A 25,942-nucleotide genomic window follows, 5' to 3' on the forward strand; every position below is an offset into this window, starting at 1 on the left:
TTGGCGCTTGCGAGCAGGATATTTGTCACCAGAGTGCACAATGGCTGCAGAGGGAGACAGCCCAGTAGAGGCTTTACGCACGTATCAGTTGTTTCGCCTCCAAAAGTTTGCCGGCGGACCAACACCGAATGTGGAGGAGTTCCAAAGAGAGGTGGAGTTAGGTCTCGCCCTAAGCCCAATGCCTGACAATGCGGCGTGCGCTTATATTCTCAACGCGCTGGAGGGACGTGCAAGACGGCGAGTTCTGTTGTTCCCTCATGACATGATAGACACGCCAGAAAAGATTTTGGATATTTTGAGAGAGGCATACTGCGAGCGGAGAGATGTTATAGACATTATCGCCAGTTTTTATAACCGCCGACAGCAGAGTGAGGAGTCGGTCATCGAATATGCCGCGACCCTGCGGAATTTACAGGCGGAAGCAAATCGCCTGCTGAGCGACGCCATATCCAGTACACACCTGGCGACACGCTTTGTGAAAGGACTTAAACACAGCCAGGTCCGACGTGAGACATCCAGACAGCTGGCCGACCATGGGTCTTCTTTTGTCGATCTCCTCAAGACGGCCCGACGTGTAGAGAGAGAGGAGATGTGTAATGACAGGGAGGATGAGATAGATCGTCTGACTGCACGAGTCAGACAGCTGGAGATGGAGGCAGCCTCCAGGCTTCACACGACACAGCAAAGTGATTTCCCCTTCGAGGATGATCGTCAGCACAAACAGAAATGTATGCGACGACAGCAGACAAGACAACGGGGCGGCCAGCGACCAGCACCTCCCCATGACAGCGATGGTGGAGGGGGCAGAAGGCGAGGTTTCTGCAGGTGGTTCAACGTGGCAAAAGGATGGGGATTCATCACACCTGATAATGGCGATCAAGACGTCTTTGTCCACCATTCAGTTATTCACAAGGCAGGCTTTCGCAGCCTAGGTAAAGGTGAATTGGTGGAATTCGAACCCAGGCAGTCATCAAAGGGCATTGAAGCCACGTTCGTCTGTGGTATCGGAGGAGTGAAATGCCGAGGCAGTGATCGCCGGCCGATTCCAAAGGAAAAGTTTCAAAGCAAACCGGTGCAACTACAACAGCGACAACCACAACGACGGCAGAGCCAAGGAGAACTGCAACTGGATAGATTCCATGGGCGGAGCGGCCGGAGTACCTGTAACATCACCAGCCAGCCAGTTGATGACAGTGCTGTGTACACAGTCAGGCCCCTTGTTGACGGCCCTGCACTGACCCTCAATAGCGACAAAAGAGACAGCGAAGACTCTAATAATGAAAAGCTTGAAGTCGGTGAGATTCAAAGTGAGTTGTCACAAGCAAAACAGTCATCAGTGCAGAGAGAATCTGATTTTCAGGAGGTTCATGATGAACTGAATAACAAAATCAACGATTTACAGAAAGCCGTAGCAGAAATCAGAGACTTGAAGGAACGTGAGAGAAGTCTGACCAAAGATCTTGAGAATATCATCACAAGAGTGAAATCTCTGGAAGAAAACTTAGAAGCAGAAAGAGCTGCTCACCTGGATACTAAATCTACCTCAGAAAACGTTCAGCTGCGTCTTAGGAACCTGGAGAAAACATTGGAAGTGGAGAAATCAGCTAACAAGTATGATGTGACAGAGAAAGATTTGATAAAACAAATCACGGAACTTGAACAAACATACGATGAGAGAAAAGCAAGGAAAGTGTATCTGAGATGTCGACTTGGGAAAAGGAAAGAGGAAAAGAAGAAACAAGTTACGGTCATCTTATCTAAGGACCATCAGAAGAACTTAATTAAGTTCAAAACCGAACTGGGAAAAGTCAAGAAAAAATGGACATTTATGGAGGACTGCTGTGAGACAGCTTCCAAACACATAGAATACCAGCTGCTAAAATTTCATCAAGAGGACAGGAACAAGAAGACAAAGACTATGAGAGTTCATAAAGAAAGAAGCGAGATTCCAAAATTCAAAGAGGTACTTTTCATGATCCATGAAGCTCCTCATAAAGAACCTAAAGAGGTATGCACTTTTCCAAAACACTCAGCCTGCCTATGTACCAACACCCTGGAGACTCCGAAAGCAATCGACAAACTGAGCTCAGAGATGGAGCGCTTATGGATTCACGGCAACCAGCCTAAAGTTGTTACAAGTTGTACAAACCATGATCCAGTATGGCGAGGAGCATATGACTTACTGTCATCTATTCCACCCTGCAAGAATTCAAATTCGGCATCAAACCTTTTAAGGGCACTAATAAGAAATTAGCAGACGTCTTGTCATGAGAGATAGAGAGGTACAGCAAAATGTGAAATTCTTTAGCATTGTTGTGAGAAAATGAGCGGTACAGTAAAAATGTGAAATTCCTTAACATTGTAATGAGATATAGAGTGGAACGACAAAATTGTGAATTTCCTTAGTAATATAGTGAGAAATATAGTAGTACCAAAAGTGACAGTGCCTGCAGTACCTCAGCGACTTGCCGCGAGACAAGCGAGAGACACATAATGTGCAAGAAACTATTTCGTGTGACGCTATTCAGGGACCATATGAATACGAGGGACATATTTTAGCTCGCGGTAATGATTGACACTGTAGATAACGAGCAATATGTTGTATCATTGATTAGTTTGTTTATATGTTATTTTATTCCTATCCCTTTCGCTTTGCCACGGCTGTGCCTACGAAATGTTATTCTGACTGGACAATTACACACAGGACAGATGGACGGAATGCCTGCCCTTATATACACATCGTGCCCATGTAGTAGTTATTCAGGGAGCAGAATAATCAGTCGGTTAGATTTAGCTGTTAGGCGTAGTACAGATGTTTGTTCTACAAGGCAACTCTGTACTCTGTTAGGTAAATAGTACCAGCTGCTGGTATGACTAGGCGTTGCTTGCGGCAGCAACAGATCTTCTTTCGAGGTTTTCGAGGTTTAAATATTGGAGCCCCCCCCCCCCAAGGCAAGCATAATTAGGTGAACTTGTATTTCAGCCCTGGTCTTGCTAGCTAAAGCTCATCAGCGAGGACGCTGTTGGAGAAAGAGTCGGCGGGGATGTGATGGGCTGGAGTATGACGTCATGAAATATGACGTCAAGATAAGGGTGACGACAAAAAGGTGACGACAAACGGAGGACGTTAGGACAAAGACTAGAGGACGAACAACGGCGATGAGGTGAAGGAGCATCGACGTGTAGCGCAGCCGTGGCGATTGTTCTAGCCGCACAGTAAAAGAGTTGCATCTGTTGACAAGACCTGTTTTTATATTTACTGATGGACGGTTGTCGTGGTTAGAAAATACCTCACCACTTGGTCACATCTAAAACAAAGAGCAAACAGTGTGTCCACTCTAACTTTTTGTGGGTTTTCAATAAGAAAACGTTTTAGTCCAGGCTGCTAACCTTGGTAAAGCGACGATCGCCTCGAATGACGATGATGACAACGTGAGGCCCTGGACAGGCCATAGCGACGAGCTTGCCGACTTCAAGGAAAATTTCATCCTCGCTGCGATGAGTGTCACACAGTCCAGGTGTGTCTGTCACCTGTATCAGGAGGATATACGGTGCACACCGGAAGAACATGGAGCATGAGTCATAGCTCAAGTGTCTACCATTTACTAATAAAACTTAAAATATTTGGGGGGGGGGGGGTATTTTTTTCACCATTTTTCTTTATGTTTTTCTTCTTCGTCATCAATCACTTTCATATTTCAGTCTAATCTAATGGTCATAGACTTTAGATGGCTGTTACAAAACTTGTAAAATGGTCATCGCTTTTTAAAAGAAATTTGCCTTGTCTTTGTGACGTATACTACGCTGGGAGAAGGCTGGCCTGACTCGCCCGAGGGGAAAGGGGTCTCTTTAGCTGGCTTGCTCCACCCGGCTTTCGCCCTCACACACAGTCACCCGCCTGTACGCACGTCCGCAGGCGTGCTGACTAACAGTCACACTTACCCGCGTGCGCAAACACTCAACTGACAAGACAGTGTACAAAGTAAAAGATTATAATTAAAACAAAAGCAAATTAGGTTGACATGAAGACAATGAAACAATAATGAATTTAGAAGATAATGTGGTCTTAAGTATCTGCACGTATCTGCACATATGTCCAGATACGCGGTCCGTCCCTGACCCACAATTCACAGTCTTGGAATATAGTAGGTCTCCCTCTAACAGGAACTGTCCCTGTTCGTTGGCACTGATAATACCGCTCTGCTACTTCGCCCGTTGCTTCCTGAAGATGGGTGTAGCTCGCTGCGTACACCTGGTCCTCTAGACGATTTCTTGTCGCTGTCCCACCACAGTTGCCCCAGGCAATGGATGAAGCGACGATACTCGTAGTAGAGATGACTTCTGAACTGAACGTCGTTGTTTCCTGAAGATGGGTGCAGCTGCCTGCATACACCTGGTCTTCTAGATGATTTCTTGTCACTGTCTCACCCCAGTTGCCCCATGCAATGGATGCAGCGACGATACTCGTAGTAGAGATGACTGTATTCTGTTCTGTAGATGACCACACTGGACCGGTGGCACGGTGGGTCTGCCAGCCGCTGCCTCGCACGTCTTGCTGCCTGACACAGTAAACTCCCTCGCTTGTCGTTGGGAGAATCAGCCTCTTGGTTACATCACACTCTCTCCTCTCTACACCACCAGATCACAAGTGCCAGCAGGTAGTGATACGTTCTGACTGAACGGGCTTCCCTATTTCAGACCTGCTGCCTGCGACTGACTATCACTCAGAGACGATGTCTCTGCTGGAACACGAGGGGAACAGCCACGACTACAGTTCGGTTCTAGCTTATATGCTACCGGGCCACGTGGCCCCTTTCAATTACATCGACCAAGTTCTGACGCTATCGAACTCTGACTAGAGGGACTACACCCCATCGCGCTATACTCGGGGTACCCATCATCTATCCACCGCTCCTTTTCCCACGGTCGGCCACCCCAACCTCCGACTGTCGCGACACTCCGTCTAGCTCTCCCATTCCGCACCGGTGTCCAGTCGGTGGTAAAGAAAACAAACTCTGTTCTCATGGCCGAGTGTACCGGCCTTTCTTTTAGCACCCGTGAATTAACGTACCCGTGAAGTGGTGCCTGCGGCCCCCCCATTTCGTAAGCGGCCTCGATCTTATCCCTATTGTCCACTCAGCCTGGTATCGCCTCTTTAATGTTTCCATTACTAGCTCGGCCCTGTTTTCTGGCCTTGAACCAGGCCTGTTCATGACAGTCTTGTAGAGTGAAAGTGATGCGTCCCGTCTTCCGTTCTTTGGAAATCAACCACATAGTGATTACAAGTTGAAGTGCTTTTAAAACTCAAAATAGCTGTCAACATGTTAAGGCTAATATCATACTAACGCAGTATACACCATTGTGTATCATTCTTTTTTTCTGGTACATGTTTAAAAACAATAAACTAGCAAACTTTTTTAATATCTATATGGCACTGTACTGTGATGGCTACTTCTGAGTAATATACTCACACTCAGGGTAATTCCATCAACTGTAGCTTCAGCCCACTGACATTTGTCCGTACCGGAGCACAGTGCTCTATGAGGAGCAAACGCTTCACGACCCAGCAGTGTGTTTCCCAGAGAACTCTTTCCGACTCCGGTCTTACCCAGTATCAGAATCCGTAATTCCTTCATTTCTGTACACAGAGGGATTGAAACGGAGGAGTCAGCCTCTCAAAGAAGTGTAAAAATGAAGGAGCCGGCACATGTTTAATTTGTAGCATGTGGCATGAGATGTACATACAATTGCTGATAATTAAATTCAGTGACGTACAAAAATATTTGGCTTTGGGGGGCGGGTTGATGGGGAGGTCAAACGTTCTGCTGACATTGAACGACGTTCATACTCTTGTCGCCATAATATATTTTTGAGCTGATGACTTCCCCTCCTGCTCTATACCACTACCTCCCCCAACTCTGTTCTTTCTCCATATTAACTGCAGGCTCATGACTTAGACTTATTGTAGCTACAGCCAGAGGTTCATAGGAAGAGGACTCAGCAGCATCGAGATAACAAACACGCGTTAATAAAAGGCTACCAGAATGGTTTATGGTATAGGAAAGAAATGTTTCTATGAAGTTAAAGTTTAAAACGTAGGTAAATATTATCGTTAAAACGTATGAACATAATAAATAGATTTTGATTCAAATTTGATTATCAGATTTGCTTAGTCATCAGGCACAAGAAATGAGAAAACATAGCCTGTGACAGCCTGGTTGTCTGACAGACCGTGAACTCTCTGGCGGCGAGCAATAATTTCCTGCACTTTCCTGTTGCACTCATCAACCATCTCGTTCGTGAAATATTCCCCGGTGTTTCTTCTCACCACATCCTAACACAAAAAAAGCCCAAATCATTCTTACTTCTTAGCAGTCTGATTTTGATTTTTATTTTCGTTCTTTTATTAGGATTAATCTCTTTCTTACAAAGTTTTAAAAGCATTTTTTTAATTGTCAAAACTATTTTTTCGCTCTTGTGAGAGATTTCTTTTTTATGAATAAAGAGAATAGATGTCAGAGTCCTTACAAAGAAAGTCATCTTAAGTGTAACAATTTATAGATTAAGCAATGTTTTACTCTGTCGTGGAGTTCATGAGTAATACAATAAACTCACTTGAATCATACTTAACACGACCTTTGCGTGCTGTCGTCTCGTCTCAAACGTCCCAGCGTTGGACACAATGCAGTAACGGTTGTTGGCATCACGCAAAACTTCCTTCAGATTTTTAGGAGCTGTACTTAATTGTTCTTTTAGATACCCCTGCATTCCATCTGGTAATACGACAAAAAGAGTTATCGCAAAGTGTTGAAAACTTCACAGCAAGATGAGGGAAATCAAAATTCACCTTTAACTGTTAATAAATGGAGAAGATCAGTTTAAGGTTTTTGATTACAAAAACGAGGAAATGATAGTAATATTAACAACTTTCTTTCTGTCACTCATGTGTACGCGTATTCAGTACCACTGAGTACCAAGACACTTACTGATGTCGTCTGCAAGCCCATCGCCGCCAGTGAAGACGATCATGAGGTGACGGCGGACACGCTCACCAAACAAAGCCTGTAGTGTCTTCACAGCATCGTACTCCTCCTGTCCACACACAACAACCGGAAACTATCCATTAAAACACGAACTTTAACATTTTGTTAAAAACACATTGAGGCACACGATTTGCCTTTGTTATAGAGTAAAGCCCAGTGTAAGTAATTACTTCCGAGAGTATGGGTGACTTATACCACTTCTATTCCGAGATACACGCCTACAGACAGTGTACAAAACGATATCAACAATACAGACATCAATATTTTACGTAGATGAATATCTGTTTTCAATACTTCAGTCAATGTAAGAACCGGGACTCTATGCTAAGGAGGCAGATGTGTGTAGATGTGTACTAACGTGACGTATCAAGTTTGGCTGGCCTCGTGGTTGTCATGGTGATAGTAGTATGCATGTATCTCTAGAATTAAAGGGACGTGCTTACACAAATCTTGAGAGAACGTATCTTACAGTGAACGTTTATACAGTTATAACAAGCGCATGCCAGACACGTCACTTTTAATAGTCTTCTTAGCTGGCAGACTTAAATTAAACAAATGCATTTTCATGTTTAAAGTACTGACAGGGAAACTATCGCCAAGACTCTCTCCTATTTTCCTCCAATAACTCTAGAACCTTCCCAAAACTTAGTATTCCCATTCCTAGACTAGACCTCTTCAAATCAAGTCTGAAATTCGCAGGAAGCATGCAATGGAAAAGCCTCCCTCTCCATCTCAAGCAATTGCTTTGGACGCCACCTATCCAAATACTTACAAGACATATAGATGAGGCCTCTAGAGACTCCTCCCAATTCCAGGTGACCTTGTAATTATATATTCTTAATTATCAACTTGTAAATATCCACCCATCTTTATGATTACGAATTTTTGTCTTATATAATGCTTAATTACTTCTTTTATGTAGCTATTTTCCTTCCCTGTAAATGGCGAGGGCTAAATGGAAAAAAGCGCCCTACTGCTTATTTTACCCCTCGTAAATAAAGAATTGTAATTGTAATTGTAATTGTAACTACTTTGTATCACTACAAGCATTTTGATTTATATTCAAAACGTCTCGTGGCTTGTGCATTGTAGAGTGTGTTGCTAACCCACAGCTTTTTAAGCAAAATTCAGTTATTTTGAATGTTCTACCATATTTATCATTTATTAATTAATAGTAACAAGGTTGTAGAGAGTGTCCCTTGTTAAGCTATTTCTAAAGCTGATCTTGTCAGGCTTATAAAGCCTTCATATTTGTTGTCATATGTTTAAGAAGATTTTTTCTATAGCTTTCTGACTCATGCTTATATCACAGATTGGCGCGCTGAGCAGAGAGATTTTAAACTTGAACTAATTGAACCAGACAAATCCACTAATGTTGTCAGTATGTAAAACCTTAACCAGACTAAAAATCAAGGATTGACCGGTTAAGTAAAAACGTGCCTTAACCATGATTCTGCAGCATGGAAAGAAAACAAGACTTCCTTGAAATACCCTGTGGCTAGTTCCGTGACAGAGGTCAGAATAAAAGGTAATTTAATATACACCGAGAGATGTTAGCGCATGAGCTTTAATCCTTACTTCTTAAACACTGTTTGGTGCACCCTGTTCTGGCTGATGTGCATAAGCGAACTTAAACATGAACTTAAGTTTAAGTCGGCTGACTTAACTTTAAGCACAGTAACTCGGTGTGCACAAGACAACTCAAGTCCGCTAAGTACAAAATTTCTTACTCAACTTTAAGACTGCCCTCCCCCAGGGGTGATAATTCCAAGGTTTACAAGTTCACAAGTTAAAGTTCACACTTCCCTAATAATTCCACTGTTCACAAGTTCGTCAATTAGAGTTCACAATTCTCTAATGATTCCACTGTTCACAAGTTTGTCAGTTACAGTTCACGATTCACTAATAATTCCAATGTCCCGTGGACCCTTTTTCGTCCTAAAGTCTTTTAAGACCAGCTCACCAGCTCGCCACCCGGGAAAGTGAGGTTTCTACCTCTGTACCAGACTTGGTTTGTTTCTTCCTTCAAGTCGCCTAGGGTGACACCCTGTTATTAACTGGACTATTTATGTCCCCCACCCCACCCCTGTGCGTGAATCGCGGAGTTAGAATTTCACCGCCGTCCACTGGCCACCGGTGTTGAATAGGACAGCGAGACGACTGCCGCGTCAGCTGTGCCCGATGTGGCGCCAGTTTGACTAGTTCGCGGTTGGTTTTCCCCAACCCTGATTGCTTTACTCAAGACTTTACCCTAAAAAAAGTAATTTAACACACTAAACACACTAAGTAAACACCCTAAAAGTAGAAAATTGATTTTCTACAATCTACATGGACCACCGACCACGGCGCTTACAACAAAAAAGAAGGCAGTATGTAATCTCTAACATTGCTTATTCGGGTTTTCAAAACATTTTTTGTTAAGGCTGCTAACCTTTGTAAAGCGATGATCACCTCGAAGAGCGATGATGACAACGTGAATACCGGGACAGGCCAGAGCTATAGACTTGCCGATTTCAAGGAAAGCTTCATCCGCGCTGCGATGGGTGTCACACAGTCCAGGTGTGTCTGTCACCTGTATCAGAAGGATATACGGTGAAAGAAACTTGGAGCTCAAGTGTCTACGATTTACTAATACAAATTAAAATAGACAGTTGTTGCTATTGTAATCATCATCGTCATCGTCGTCAACTCCTCTTTATGCTCTTTTGTTCTCGTTGTCGCGTAACGCGATCGGGCGCAGAAAGACTCGCTCTCTCACAGACACACTCGCAATCACTCGGACAGACTTCCAGGCGCCCGACGCGAGCAACGAAGCCAATCACTCCTCAGAGGACACAAAACACGCACGCGTAGGGACAATACAACACGTGTACAAGTTTATTGGCGGTCACAAGGTAGAATGCCAACTTAAAAGAAAAGGGAAAAGAAAACAATGATTCATCAAAGTACAAAATACAGAGTAAACGGAGAGCCCCTCCACTTATGAGAAGACATTACCTAGCATACACAGACATTTAGATACGCCGCCCCCCAACCCAAACTAATGGTGTCCGCGTGATTTTTTTTTTTTCCTAAACGTCCCAATGAAGGGAAAAACTTCGGAAGCGTGACGTCAGCGAGCTCCGCTGACAGTGCTAAGTGCAAACCCTTCGCTTCAATCTTTGAAAGCTATGAAAAAGCTATGAAACTTGTTCTGGGGCTAATTCAACAACTGTTAAACACTATAAAGGGCTGCATTAAATTAATTGTGACAGTCAAAATAACTCAAGGCCTAAAACAGGTGAGAGTTAAAAGGAAAATAAATGAGAGCCCAACACAACACAGACAATGTTTAACTACAAGTAGGTTACATTAAAAAGCTCTGTGAGCTACGTCTCTGTGGCCTAGTGGTTACGAGCAACGTCTAGAGATTGACAGTTAGTGTGTTAAAAGCTGGGAGTGGGTCTTTTTTCATTTTCTTGTTTTGTTTTGCTTTGGGATGTTTTCGTTCTCTAATATGATCAATTTTCTGTCAAATCTTTCATGGAAAACCTATTTATTGCTAAGCGAAACCATATAATCATATATAACAAGCGACCATTAATTTCGTTTGACATGATCAACTATGTTAAAATCTAGGTGGAGCTAATTTTTTTAATGTTTTTTGTTTATTCTTTCCCTAATGTGAACAATTCTGTCAACCATTTCATGAAGACTCACTACTATATACACAGTGATCTAAGAGGTGGGGGTGGGTGGGTGGATTATTTTTTTAAAGAGGGAACTATATATATACAGTATTAACTGTCTATCATCAAAACTAGCTGCAACTGTCATGCTGTTCAGTCAAATGTTTGTGTGGGAACTAATGCATCGCAAGAAAGTTTGTGGGGAAGGGGTGATTATATATATAGGCATAAGTATATATATATATGTGTGTCAGCGGTATTAGAAAAAATATATATCTAAGCAGATGTCTGTGTGTGTATGTAGTGGGTTTTATATAAGATTATACACAGCTAGATTACATTATTTCTCTTAGCAATCAATAGGTTTTCGTAATCTAGCTGTGTACAGTCTTCTCGATAGACACATAATCTCTACTATCATACTTTGATATTGAAATGTTCATATTTTACACTAACAGATGTTTCAAATTGCATCAGTATGGTAATAATAATTATTGCTTTTGAAAGAACATATTTTTATTTTTATATGTGTGTTTCTTTCTTCAATTCGAACCACTCCTAGCTACTGCGAGATTAAGTTGTTGGATACGCTTTTGCGAAGTGATCCGTTATTTCAAACGATCGAGCTAGTATTTTGCGATCTAGGGGTATAGGTAAAGTTCACGTTTAAAACATAGGTAAAGTAAAGGGCTGATGTGTACGTGGTGATATTTTTAGTAAAGCTATTCACTAACTGAAAGGCAAAGGGCAAAAGCTACGCTAAGCAACGACTTTAGTCGCTTCCTTTCTAAAAAGTGAAAAAAATAAAAAATTCAAATATAAAATGTATAATACGTTTCTCATATGTTCATACAGGGCTAGATGTAAAAAGAAACCCCTCATTGTTTGCTTATTCTGTTACCCTGGTAAATAAAGATTTATCATTTAGCAATAACATAAAAAAGTTTTTGGTCCACCCTGGCTTTCATTCCGTCAGACATTTGTAAAACCATACTGAAACATGTATACTCAAAGCTCAAAGTCCCAAAATGTACTCAGAACCCTCAGAGGGCATGTAGAACAAACTGTATGATACACAATAATGAAATATGTGATACATGCACAGTATATTTGAAGAACTATAATACACAGAGAGTAAATGAAGACAAAGTAATTAAATGTTCACTATGTACACAATAACAACTTTGATCTTAATTGTTTTTCACTGAATTTGTTATGATATTGGGAATTGGATTTTTCTTATAAATTTTGTTAAAACATCGTTATTAGTGCTACCAGATATTTAAACTTGCATGAGATTGCATTATTTCAGCAGAATTCGCAAAATAATTTACATCATGCTCTTTTCAAAAACTCCCATAAAAGTATAAAGTGGTATTCATACCCAACATTATTTAGATGGTGTTTCTTTTACATAAACATACATTTTACATAATGTAGTGTTCTCAAATGTTCTTAACTCAATTTTGTTGAAGATTCAACAGCATTAAACAATTGCTATTGCAGTTTCTTATGTTGTTATCCATTTGTAATAACTTTTAGTGAATGAACATAGCATTGAAGTAATGGTAATTGTATATCAGCTCATTGCTTTTCTCAACCCCATTTTTGCATGAAAGGTTACATAAAGTTGTACAAAAGCATCAAAAAGTTTTAGTAATATATATCTACAGAGTAATTGTCTATACACAAAACTGAGTCTATTTGTATGGTAGATATCCAACTACTTATGAAAATTTACAACAGACAAAACCCTTCCACATGAATCTTTCTTTTTCTCCAATTCCGTAGTTACAACATTTGCTATGACAGGAAAGTCTTTTCTAAAAATTACTGCCCATAGACTTCTTCGTTCAAACTGCTTTCTAAATGCAGTTTGAATTTGGGATTGTCCCTAACAACATCATCTCTAAAGGCATTATCATAAACATTAATTATTTCATCATCACTCTGAGCATAAACCATTTTTTTGATGATGCTCAGTAGATGGGGTCGGCTTTCTTTTTGTACATTGTTCCGGTCCTCCCAGGGGAAGCGCCAAGTGGCCTGAAGGACATGGAACGTACAAAAAAGAAGTGTTGCTTCAGGGAATGTAGCTTGCAGACTCTGCCTTTCAGCACTACTGTCATCTGTGAGGTACACCTGAGGTCCTCTATTTCCTCTTACAAAAAAGCATCAGATGGCAAAAGTTCTTTATGCAGTAACAAAGCATCTGTTATTACTTCTGTTGCTTCAGAAGAAACAATAAGGCAGCCTAAAGGGAGTCCACCTGCAACACTGTGAGTGAGAACAAGGAAATGTTCAAATCATAGACATTTTAGCCACTATTTACTTCTCATTTCTTCATCATCAAATCAATATTGCAGTTTCTGATAAAATTCTATAATATAATGAACCCAAAAACCCTGATTGTAAGGGTATAACATTATCAATTATGCTGTGCTCTATTGCTCAAGGCAGATATTTATTTATGTGAACTTATTTTTAATTGTAAAGTAAACGTATAAGAATACACAAGTAAAGAAACACTAGGGACTTCAGGATTATGAAGAACGGGTGAAATTATGGTCGTCATGTGTAAAATGCTATGAACATCTAATTCTAATGACAAACCAGCTGCAGATATTAAGTACCTGTGGCAAAACTGCAGATCAGGACAAAAAGCTCTGTCAGCAGCCTGATAAATGTAATTTACTCCATGTTCCATATGGAGATCCATCTTATGAATTTCAAGTGCTGAAGATGGAGAGTGGCCCTTTGAAAAAAGCCCCTTGAATTTGGCGATTGTCTCATCATTTACATCCCTATGACGTAGAGAATCAGCACTATACAGACTATGATTGTGTGTTCAATTCAAGGCATGTAGGGAAATCTTTCAAAAGTGGGTCTATGTTCTTTGCTCTGCAACAAGGATGTAACATCTCACTGACTGTTCATTGCTACAAAAGTTACATAACCATACACCCATCACAGCTTCAACAATGATCAAATGTCGTCTTCCCCATATTTACTATGCAAGTGTTGAACAAAAGAAGTGTTCCATTTTTGTAATCGACATGGTTGCCCATACTAAAACAATACATACACACATTTCTTAATTCACGAGGAGTGCTTGGTACTATTAAAATTAATGACATACAGACTGTAGTTACTTTGTTATTGAACATTAAAAGACAAAATATGTGTAAACTTAACATACTGCTTTGCCCATATTCTGTTTGCATCACTTTTACAGTAGTAAATATGAAAACCACGGGAAGAATTTCAGTGGTTGAGACTGTGATCTCCACTGTTTAATCATGATATTTATACATCTTTTAGATATATGATTAATACTCATATTTTGATTAAGTCTCTTTTATCAGGATTGGTTTACATGCGCGTGTAATCTTTGTCACTTTCATAGTTTCTTTGCGCGCCCGAGTGTGTCTGCATGCCTGTGTGTGTCCAGTCAGTATAAATGTTCTCTGCAGATCGCGCGTTCGGATTTTTTAAAATTTTGCCATAAAGATCCATGTTAATTTTGAGAGTGTACTTTTTGTTTTTGTATGACCAGAAAGTGACAGGTACAAAGCGCAGTACGTATGACACCTATATATATATCTTCTTGGATATGAATCCTAATTCAAGATATTCGTGGCACCTTTGGATGGTCTGCGCCACTCTGTCTTGTATGAACCCGATCTCAAAAGAAGTTTGTGAGGTGATATGATCTTATTACTATTTGCTTGTGCGAGCGTGTGACTATAAATTCGGTGATCGGCGCGCGGTCGAAATGAGATCGACGTCCTTGTGACCGATTCTCGCGCGTTTTGCTTGCAGTTATTACATCATTTTTTGGATAAAAAATAAAGTCAGTTGAATGAATAGACTTACTTGCACACACTTAAGATGCTGCTCGCTGCAGGCGTGATGACCCATAACAGCTGACGTAGTAGCCAAGCCACGATCGCAATCTCTCTGATCTATTTTTGCTGATGCCATCGTAACAGATCAAACTGGAGTTGACAGTAGATGCTGAGGAAATGTTGGTTTCGTTCGCGTGTTTTCCACGTTAGAGTTGTCCCAGATAAGAAAAGGGTGATTAAAGTATAACACGCATATTTGCGGATGCGATTTCTATCTTAAAAACAATTTAGTGAAGCAATTGTCCAATGCTGTGGTTCTTCATGAAATTGTTGACATAGAATTGTTTATATATATCGTTTCGCTTGGCAATCAATAGGATTTCATGAAAGGCTTGACAGAAAATTGATCATATTAGAGAACGAAAACATCCCAAAGCAAAACAAAACAAGAAAATGAAAAAAGACCCACTCCCAGCTTTTAACACACTAACTGTCAATCTCTAGACGTTGCTCGTAACCACTAGGCCACAGAGACGTAGCTCACAGAGCTTTTTAATGTAACCTACTTGTAGTTAAACATTGTCTGTGTTGTGTTGGGCTCTCATTTATTTTCCTTTTAACTCTCACCTGTTTTAGGCCTTGAGTTATTTTGACTGTCACAATTAATTTAATGCAGCCCTTTATAGTGTTTAACAGTTGTTGAATTAGCCCCAGAACAAGTTTCATAGCTTTTTCATAGCTTTCAAAGATTGAAGCGAAGGGTTTGCACTTAGCACTGTCAGCGGAGCTCGCTGACGTCACGCTTCCGAAGTTTTTCCCTTCATTGGGACGTTTAGGAAAAAAAAAGATCAGAGTCCGGCTGGACACTGAGTGTTCACTATAACAACAAAGCTTATCCGCCTCCCCGACCACTGCCTGAGACAATGCGAATCTGACGTCACCACGTCCAGTGACCTCGTCACACCCTCGCCTACCGTCCCGCGGCGATCACACAGTCCTCACGACGACTTTAATTTCAGCGCACGACTATCCAGACAGGTTTGGCCGCTCTCTAGTGGTCGACAGCACTCCGTCCTCAAGTCGATGACTGACGGCAGTTTGTCCACACTTCGACAATTAGTGTCACCTCGGCTACCATCCGAGCCTAAACACAGCAATGACATGAATAACACACTCTTCGGCCATGGTCACATATAATCACGAGGCTGCCCTCAAGCGTGTCTCTCGTAACATTCCGTTAACAGCTTCGTCTGCTACGACAGACGCAAAACCCTATCTACACAGAGAAAATTCTCTAATACAATCTCGGTCGCTAGACACATGTCATTACAATACAAATAAAAATCCCCCATGACATCAACTCACTACATAAGTTTTCCCCGCCCTACATACATCTATACAGAGATCACGCGGCTACACTCGCTCATACACCCTGCATATCTGCGCACTGATCAGCTAGTTGCTGGCCTGTAAAAAGGAGGCTAGAAAAGTTCTAATTACTCACCCAAATCGGCTCGTGACGCGTTGATTCGGCCAGACGCAGACAACGAAGGAGAAATGTGTTTGCTCGTACCCGTCTCACGCCCCCGCCCCCATGTCTTACGTCAAGGCCACGGCGACAGAGCCTGTCAGGTACGCACCCCTTACCCCCTGGCTTACGATGTGCCCCGAGGTAAGTCTATTACCTCATGACCCGTCCCTGGAGTAAGGGACACACGACACTCGTCTTTGTCTTTTTCTCTTCCTCTTTTTTTGTTTTTTCTTTCTTTTAATTTTTGTTTTTGTTCTTGTTGTTGTTGTTGCTGTCAAGTTGGTATTTAAGTCTAATCTGATACAGGCAGTCCTCGGTTTATGTCAGCCTCGAGTTACGATGTTTCGTGGTTACAACACATCTGCCATTGACTGTATAAAGCCCTGTTTCCACTTCAGTGGTTTTGAGCCGTAAACGTCGTAACACTAACCTCGTGCTTTTTATTTCATTATGAAACTATTATATGTGTTTTTGGATAATTACTGAGTTAGGGTAGGTGTTAGGATAGGATAAGTGCTTATACGTATGTTCCGACTTACAGCGAAATTCAGTTTACGACGCGACGTACCAACGGAACAACGTCGTAAGTCGAGGACTACCTGTCGTCACATCCTTTCTAAATGGCTGTTACAATCATCGCTTGTAAGAATGTCAAAGTTTTTTCAAAAAAATGAATTGTCTTTTTAAGTAATGGTGAGGCCTTCTTTTTCTCCTTCTTTGTAAATCAATCACATATTAATCATGTGTTGAAGTGGTTTTAAAACTAAAAATAGATTTCAACATGTGCAAGCCAATATCATAGTAATGAAGGTACACCATTGTATATTACTCTTTTTTCTGGAACATGACAAATAAAAAAACACTAGCAAACAATATTATATCTATATGACATTGTCTTGTGATGATGTTGTCACTGCCTACTCTTGAGCAATATACTTACACTAAGGGTAACTCCATCTACTGTAGCTTCAGCCCACTGACATGTGTCCGTACCGGATAGCACTCCTCTGGCAGGAGCAAACGCTTGACGACCCAGCAGTGTGTTTCCCAGAGAACTCTTTCCGGTTCCGGTCTTGCCCAGCAGTACAACTCGTAATTCCTCCATTTCTGTAGACAGTGAGATTGAAATGGAGGAGTCAGCCTATCAAAGGAGTGTAAAACAGTGCAAACGTGCACAAGTGTCATTGGTGGCATGCGGCTTCCAGATCTACATGAACTTGTGACAATTGTTGGCCTCTGGCATTCAGTCGGACATAGACTGCTTACAACATCTTTACTTTTAATTGGAGCTAAATCAACGGATGATCAGCAGATGCATATGATAATACTGATCTTCAAATGTGGTGTTGTTTGTATGTTTGTTTGTTTTTATTAATGCGTGAACTGTGTAATAGCCGACAAAAATAAAATGACCGGCCGCGGTAGAGTCACCTGTAACATCAATTCTATTCAAACAAAAAAATTGCAAACATTTCGGCTGCGCTGAGACTTTTCTCCTAACAAAGTTCTACGATGTCCACACCCAATGTGTTAGTCAACATATTCCTGAAAACAATGGGATCAGAATTCATACTTACGGTCGTCATAATACTTAGTTATCAAATCGAGAAAACGTTGAGATAATCGCTTTTGTCCAGTAGACGGCGGAAGTCGTGTGTACAAAATGATCGTTAATGTACGCTAATTTTATTTAATGTTTGCTATGAATCTCAGAAACACAAACAGATCAACAGCAATATATGCATTTTGCTTAAAACTTAAAGACATTCCAAAGCTGACGACCGTAGGTTCCCTATTTTTGTAATGAAACTGTTCTGTGTCAAAGTTTTACACGTGCGTAACCTTGACAACATTATGTTGCAAAAGGACGTGAAGTCGTTGACATGACCAATAGAACTTTCCAGATGGTGTGGTCAGTGTTTTACGCTTTGTCCTTAGCTTTTTACTACTTTGTAGTGGTGACGACTATAAGATTATGATGGCCATTAGGATAAATGCATAAAATTTTCTCATAGACTGAAAGTCAGCTTCCTCACGATGGCTGCGTGAACGTGTGTTAATGGCTGGATGTTTTTACTTCGAGAACTGGTCGTAAACAGTTATTGGTGTGAATCTTTTTTCGTTGGAAAATGAATACGTCGAATTTTAATAAAAACCTATCCAGAAAAACAAGAATATTGAAATTAATTTTACCCCCGCCCTCCCATAGCCCTTTTTAGTAGTCGAACTTTTGTCACAGTCTAATATACAATCACTGAAAATTAAATTAAGTAGATGCTCCACGTTAGGGGAAGAAGGGCAAACTTCATGCTGATAGTAAACGTTTTTTTTTTATATACTTGCCTCCTCACCATTTTTTTCATTTTTTGAGCGGGCCGCTCTTCCCCGAACCCTGGTTCCTACGCCACTAAAGTTTCAAGTATACATTAGCTTAGATTCATCTTATTATCTTTTTGTAGTTACAGCCACAGTTCGTTAAGCAGAGACTATATCACTATTTAAAATTTTTAGAACACGGATAAATAAAACGAATTCCAAGATGGTTTACGGTATATCAAAGAGACTTTTCTATTAATTTAAACTTTAAAAAGTGAATTAATATTTTCTTCGAAACTATAAACATAATTAAAGTTGTTGATGTTTCCACCAGACACAAAGTAAACAAAAAAAGTAGTATTAATCGCAAAGTAAACTACTTTTAAGCAGACCCCATAACACTACTAGACAACAAGCAAAGCAACATAAACGAACTTTGTAGAACTCGATTTCTAGATAAATCAATTATTTCTTACCATCAAAGATCGGCCGATGTTGTCACCTTAGAAGCTCAGCACCCAGTTTATCACAGGCAGAGTTTAGATAGCATATATTTCTTTCGGCTGTCGTAATTCCAATTTTTCGGAAATCAGTTGTAGGCGGGGCGACCTAGTGTTATTTGTTCAGTTGAGTAGAGTTGATTAACGTGACCTGATCAAGATTGTTTCTCTGTTCTCATAACCTTGTGCACTCAGTTTCTAGTGAGCAGTAGTGTTTGCCAAGATACCACTTTATCTTGGGTGGCCAGAAACTCGTGTGAAGTCAGCCTTGAACACGAAAAACACAGTTATCTTGTTTGCAGCATGAAATAATCACATTCAGCTTACCGACCTCTACTCATCGACACCAGGCTGTTCTCAGCACGCAAAGTGTCGTAGGCAAAATACTTCACTACTACAAAAGCTTTTTCTTCATATTATAGATTGTATTCGCCTCGGTATAGTCATTAACACATTAAAATTAAAACATTTATGGTATATACAATTACTAATTTAAAATAATGTAAAATATGGTTTCTTCTTGCTATTCTATTAAACGCTTCTAAGTGAACGGACATCCTAAAGAGACTGAAGATATAAAGGGGCATAATAATGTAGAGAGAAATAATTAGTAGTGTTAGCTGTACGGCTACATGTATCTTAATGTATTTTTTACTGTTGCGGAAAAACAAACTTTGAATGTGAAAATGAGTTTGAACTATGAACATTTGATGATTTTGATCATCGCTAAAACCAGAAAGGGCAAAAGTTCACTGGGGAGCATCATCCTCTGCCAGAGGACTTTTGGTGTTGTGACTGGAATATCGTGTACGACGGTGTCCACGGCAACAAGATCGTCAGTCAGGAATGACAGAACTAGTGAACCAACATTTTCACCAGCTGCCATCGGGTTTTCATCCCAGTGGTAACTTTGAAACTTCACACTTTATCTCTTCTTTCATTTGCAAAGTAAACTGATATAAGATATTGCTTCTAAATTACATGTAAATTCGGACAAAAGACAATGTTTTTGTCCATTAACACACGACGTATCAGCTGTCAAACCTTAATCTCGTGGACCTTTTGTTTGGAGATATCTAACTTCCTGGAAGATAAAAATCTGCTACAGTAAGTAATAAGAGGAACGTACACTTACCTTGCATACCACGACGTATCATACACAAACACATACAACGCTCTACAAGCCCCTGCAGGTGACGACGAGAATGAAGATATTTGTAGGTGAATCCAGGCGAAGAGGCACAAATTCAGAGGAATATCACTGAGAGAGTCATAAAGATGGCGGACAAAGACCGTTATTTTACCTCTCACTGGGCCATTAGAGAGAAACTGCTTTTTTCTTATATGACGTCTTTTTCTGCTTCAAGTGACGTGGAGCAAATGACGCAATCAAGACGTCAGACACAAGACGTCATACACAGTTCTCCATTGTACACGAGATAGTACGGGACCTACCACAACTCACTTCTTTGTACATTTTTATTTCACGATGGAAAAAGAACTCCACTTAAAGGGATTTTAAAGGCAAAATAAAACTGCTTAGCATCCCGTAAAGAGTAGGATCAGTTTGAATCTCGTCTATTTATATGTGTGTTCATGTGGAAAACGTTGAAGGTTTTTAGTAGAATGTTGTGTTTAATAAGAGAAATTACACGGGACTCTTTTTTTGCTTCCACTAAATCTCGTTCTCCGTCACGTGACCTTATGACGTGTGGTTTCCATAGTGAGAACCATGCCTTGAGAGTGTGCTGCACCCGATTGCCACGAAAAGATGGGAAACGAGTCAAACTTTTCTTTTCATCAGTTTCCTAAAGACAAGGCGATACGAAACGAGTGGGTCATACCCATAGAAAGGCTCGATCCCAGTACGAACAAGCTTTGGGAGCCCAAAGAGTGGGACGTATTATACTCCTCCAGGCCATCTTGATTGTAGATTAGTATGGGTATCACTAATCTAACACAAAATCTTCACAATGACCACAGACACTTCATGTCAGAGACTGACGTCATAAGGAGACTTACGTCATAAGAGACTGACGTCATAAGGAGACTGATGTCATAAGAGACTGACGTCATAAGGAGACTGATGTCATAAGAGACTGACGTCATAAGGAGACTTGCGTCATAAGAGACTGACGTCATAAGGAGACTGATGTCATAAGGAGGCAATAGAGAGTTTGAGACTCAGCGCTGGCGTGACGCGTACGGGGACGGCAACGTGTAGCGTCACGGGAACTTGCGTGCTACGTCATCACTTCTACCACAGCCAGCCGTACAGCTACACCGCGCGACGGGTAGATTGGAGTCTAGGGGCTGTGACCAGAACGTGTAAATTGTTCGCTTTATTTCAGCTTTTTTTGCAAGGATAGTCAATATAATTTCAACTGTTTATAATATTTAAATCTTATGCAATCATACTTTATGCTGGAAATCAAACTAAGCTGCTTGTTTATGAAGTTAAAGCAGTGAAAAAGGACCATGCCTGCAATCGCTGGTTTATGTCTATTCAATCGTATGTACAAGACTTGCTCAGACACTTTTCGTGTAAAGTTATTTAATGATGAGATAAAACTGTTAAAGATAATAATTATAATTTTCTTCATCATTAGTTATCTATCCCAAAAATAACCCTTAAATATTTCTTAGTACTATTATAGAGCAATAGGAACAACTATCTATAACTCTTGAATAAATATTTCATACCTTAGGCAAAAATTATTTTTTATGTTATTAATTTTTTATTTATTACAGTTGTAATATTTATGTTTTTTAATTATGTATATATATTATTTGTTATGTTGTTCTGTATACTATTACAGTTATGCCATAATTTAAGCAGTAACCATAAGCAATTTCATCTTTTGTAGCATTTTCATTTAACAAGTTTTGATTGTGTATAGTTATTATTCTTAGGAATTATAGTGGGTCAGGAATGAAATGCTGAGAAATTTTGAAATTAAATTGTACTGGTTATCCCTGGTCACTACTAGCATTTGCATATTTTTATTTTACTTTCAGAGGCAAAAAAATTGTCTATGCAGTTACTTCCCCGTGCATTCGCGCTCCCGTCGCTTAATCGCAATCGCTTTCTCAGAACGGGTACGCTTAGAGGCGGGCCCTCCCCGTTGCAGTACGCGTCGTCCCTACGCGTCATGAATCTCAAACTCTCTAATTTCAGTCTTCCATCTCGGGAAGATATCGCGATTACTCGGCGGAAGGACACAACTGTCGATTTCACTGGATTTTATCAAATTTTATAAACATCGGCAACCGAAATAGTGCTAATAAGCGGTAATTAAGTGAGAAACGAATCCTTTATTTCTTCTGTATTGCTCTCGTGCTCCGTAATTGTAACTAAATATATTTTGGAAACGTTTGACCGTCGCCAGAACCTTATATCACAAGCCTGGAGTATCCCTTTAAATGTTAAGAGAGATTACCTTGTCTAAATTCCAGCGAGTAGCAGGAAAAAAGAAGACCTTTGATGTGAAACTAAAATAACAACTACATTGCTTCTCTTTTCTTTGTTTGTTTTTGCATATTTCTTAATGTTTGGTTACCTGGATGTTTAGATGGTTGGTTGGGCGGTTAGAGAATTTCAAGTTTATAGATTAATACGCAATAAATAAAGCACACTATTTCCATCTTTAGTATACTATACCCTTTTCTGTGTTTGCGTGTGCGTGTGAATGTGCGTGTGTGGGATTATTTGTGTGCACGTTTCGGCACTATCAAATCAGTCCAGCACACTTATTTCCAGCCTTTTAAAGATTTGAATATACATTTTCATTTTGTATTATTTCGCTTATGTGATCGTCTAGGCCTAGGGGCTTCCTTTCTGTCCTTTGCAGGTGACCGACACACCTGACCTAAGCTATCAGTACCACACATTCGTTGACGTTCCATCAGAAGTAAAGGGGAAAGGTCGCCCCGAGGTTTCATCGCGCGGGCATTTTCACGTCGCTAAACCTCTGACCTCCCGAAAGCTGGCCGGTCTCTCTGTCCCCCATTTCACCTCAGCACAGCTCTTGGGCCGTCGACATTTGGATACGTGGCCTTGACACTCCGACATTGGGGAACACCTAGGAAAATCCACGCGTGCGCATGCTCAAACCGACTTGTAGTACATTAGCGGGTATTGTCCAAGAATCGGAGGACAATTTAGCATTTATTAACATCACTATCTTGACAAAAAAGCTGAAATACGCTGCATTTTGTGTGTGTGGTATATAAAGCATTATGTTCTATTTGATATGTTTCCATGATTTTAAGTTTTTTTGGCAAATACTATTTGAGAAGGCAGCAAGATCAGCGTCGATGATAGTGACTTTCAAGCGTCTTAAACTTACTGAAAACAACAGGGTGTTTGTGAAAAACACTCGTATATATATATAAAACGATACAAAGTCTTTAGTCTGTAGATAAAATGACAACATTGGTATTGCATACCCAGGGATGGGCAAGCTACTTTTAATTTGTAGCCGGCTACGCTACAGCTACTTTTTTCAAAACGTAGCCAGCTACACTACAGCTACAATTTTCCAAAACGTAGCCAGCTACTTTGGGCTACTTTTAAAATGTAGCCAGCTTCTTTTGGCTTCTTTTGGCTACTTTTAAAAGCGTGATGTTATAACAAGTTAGCTGTAGTCAGCTGGCTGTAGCAACATACACAAACATCAAACATACACACAAAACACTATTACTTGCTAACACAAGAACTGGTTTTTGTATACACCAAAAACTCCATATTAACAACAAAATGCAAAGGTATAAAACAAACTTTTGACTTAGTGCTGATAATTTGTGAATACTGTTAAAACAAATCTACATGCTTTCAGTCCTTCATGGAATTGAACTTGACCAGAACTTTGGCCTCGAAGTTGCTGTCTGTCACCCTAGTGCGCAGCTTTGTCATGATAAGTCCTGCCAGACTGAACTACAGTGGAACCTCGGTTAGCGAACGCCTCGGATAGCGAATGTTTCGGATAACGAACAAAAATTTCGCTAAAAGTTTGTCTCGGATAGCGAACAAAATTTCGGATAACGAACAGCCACGTCACCCACACGTGACCGATCAGCATGTCATCATTCGCGCTCGAGACACAGTTATGATCAGTCGTTCCTTACTTGTGCGCATCCTTCTTATTTAGTGATTGTTGTGCTTTATTTTAATAAGATAATCCTCAATAATGGCTCCAAAGAAGATTAAGAGCAATAGTAGTGAGGTAATGACAAGGAAGCGGCCAACAAATGAATTGAAAAAGGAAATGATTTCAAAGTATGAAGGTGGCATGCGTCTGTCGGATGTGTGATGTCTTATTACCGAAGAGTTTTACAAAAAAGGCAGAAGGAACAGACACTTTTTCCTTTAACCTCAAAGCTACAGAAAAGGGAAGTCAACTCCGATTTTATAATGTCACGTGCTCATGGAGGGGGAATCCAAGCAGTAATTCCACCCCTTACCTGCTTCCAACCACGCCGTCAAAACACGTTTTCTGATGTTTAAATGCTTTCGTTAATGTTTTTATGTTTATTTAACTCCATTTATATTGCATTATAACTGTTCTCATTAAAACAAATACCTATATAGCCTGTAACTTTCAAATATTAGTGAGTCAACAGAGGCTGGGAACCAATTAAATCTATTTCCTTTATTTCTTATGGAAAACATTGTTTCGGATAACGAACATTTCGGATAACAAACAGCTTTCCAGAACGGATTAAGTTCGTTAACCGAGGTTCCACTGTATCTCTCAACCGCAGCACTGCTTGGCAAGACGGTGTTGGTGCGCAGATAGAGTTGTTTGATCGTGGGCTATTTGTCCAGTTCATTGACATTCTGCGACAATCCAGACATCAGGAAGGTAGTTGTCTCAGGGGTGCCGGTAACTTCTTCATAAATGATGAAGTCTGCCTGTTCAGCTGAGCACTTGCTTGGGGACTGGACTGGCGTGTCCATCAATGGCGTGTCCATCAATGCTGCCTCTGCAGTCAAGAGGGATCTGCATTTCTCACGCAGGGTTTGGTCCCCAGTCCACATCAACTTGCACCTGAAACAATAATATGCACAATAATTAATGCTTTGTTTAATTTCGTTAAATTTTTTTCTTATTGTTGTTTTTTAATAAATTTTATAAAATGTACTGGTTTTTATGTACTTATTTTGATTTGTAGGCAAGTGTCAAAAGACCAGTGACAGTGAATATTATGTTTTGTTTTTTTAATCAACACCCCCCTCCCCCCACCTCCCGTCAAAAGTTTATTTTTAATTATTTACGGATATTTGTATAGCGCTTATTCTCGTGTAATCTGAGCTCTAAGCGCTTCACATTCTTCTCATTCTCAAAAGAACAGTGACAGAGAGTAGCTTATAAATGAAGAAAAAATACACTGAAATAACGAAAACTCTCCCTCCCCTTGGGTTCGACACAGTTGCAAGCAGGGTGTCTTGGTCCTTATAGGCATCAGCAAATCTGGTCTCCAACCCATTCAGGACAGCAGTAGCTAGGGTACCACAGATTTCTAGCTTGGACTTCTGTTGCTCGATGCGGATTTTGAGGGTGTTGAGCTGAGGCAGGAGGTGTCCCAAGCCCACGCACTTCTCGCCCTGCAAGTAGTCGAGGCACATGAAATTTGAGTTCTGTGACCAAGAACAAAAGATATTAATTGTGGATACATCACCCTACTTAAAATAAAACTAGTAAAACAAAACAAAAAAGAAGAAAAAAAAATAGTAAAACTTACCTCCAACATTTGGTTCGCCGTTTTCCTGCTCATTAACTGCGTTTCCTGGCAGTGAGTCTGGACACGAACTTTGAAACTTCTCGTTCTCCAGCATGAAGAAGGACAGTTGCATTCCAACAGGTAATCAAGGACGGCGGAATTGACGTCTGCTTTGCTGACGGTACTCTTGTGTTCCACTTTGAAGAGCTTCGAGACAGAGGGTTGGTCGTCGTCTTCCCTTTTCCGCTTTCGTGACGTTTCCAAGTCTTGAGTCAACTGCCTGGCAAGCAGTGGATGTTTCCTCTAAAATAAA

The 25,942-nt window shown here is 40.5% G+C and overlaps 4 protein-coding genes across 6 annotated transcripts in view; 1 reads left to right on the top strand and 3 right to left on the bottom strand.

Moving 5' to 3' along the window:
• The window catches only part of LOC112574528 (GTPase IMAP family member 8-like), a 61,775-nt gene extending 42,785 nt beyond the window's left edge, over nt 1–18,990 (bottom strand). The window contains exons 1-8 of the mRNA XM_025255660.1: nt 18,883–18,990; nt 17,031–17,197; nt 9,475–9,615; nt 6,987–7,092; nt 6,616–6,773; nt 6,232–6,334; nt 5,472–5,638; nt 3,391–3,531 (exon numbers count right to left, since the gene is read on the bottom strand). Of these exons, the coding sequence (XP_025111445.1) occupies nt 3,391–3,531; nt 5,472–5,638; nt 6,232–6,334; nt 6,616–6,773; nt 6,987–7,092; nt 9,475–9,615; nt 17,031–17,195 (981 nt within the window). The 5' untranslated portion in view covers nt 17,196–17,197; nt 18,883–18,990. The remainder of the gene's footprint in view (nt 1–3,390; nt 3,532–5,471; nt 5,639–6,231; nt 6,335–6,615; nt 6,774–6,986; nt 7,093–9,474; nt 9,616–17,030; nt 17,198–18,882) is intronic.
• LOC112574545 (GTPase IMAP family member 4-like) overlaps nt 1–25,942 on the bottom strand; it is a 283,763-nt gene that overhangs the window by 66,712 nt on the left and 191,109 nt on the right. The gene's annotated exons all lie outside the window — the stretch shown is intronic.
• Nucleotides 1–25,942, bottom strand: part of LOC112574535 (GTPase IMAP family member 4-like) — a 287,359-nt gene that overhangs the window by 64,028 nt on the left and 197,389 nt on the right. The gene's annotated exons all lie outside the window — the stretch shown is intronic.
• Nucleotides 1–25,942, top strand: part of LOC112574529 (GTPase IMAP family member 8-like) — a 133,175-nt gene that overhangs the window by 49,333 nt on the left and 57,900 nt on the right. The gene's annotated exons all lie outside the window — the stretch shown is intronic.

This window comes from Pomacea canaliculata, linkage group LG10 (genome assembly GCF_003073045.1).
Source record: "Pomacea canaliculata isolate SZHN2017 linkage group LG10, ASM307304v1, whole genome shotgun sequence".
Lineage (NCBI taxonomy): Eukaryota > Metazoa > Mollusca > Gastropoda > Architaenioglossa > Ampullariidae > Pomacea > Pomacea canaliculata.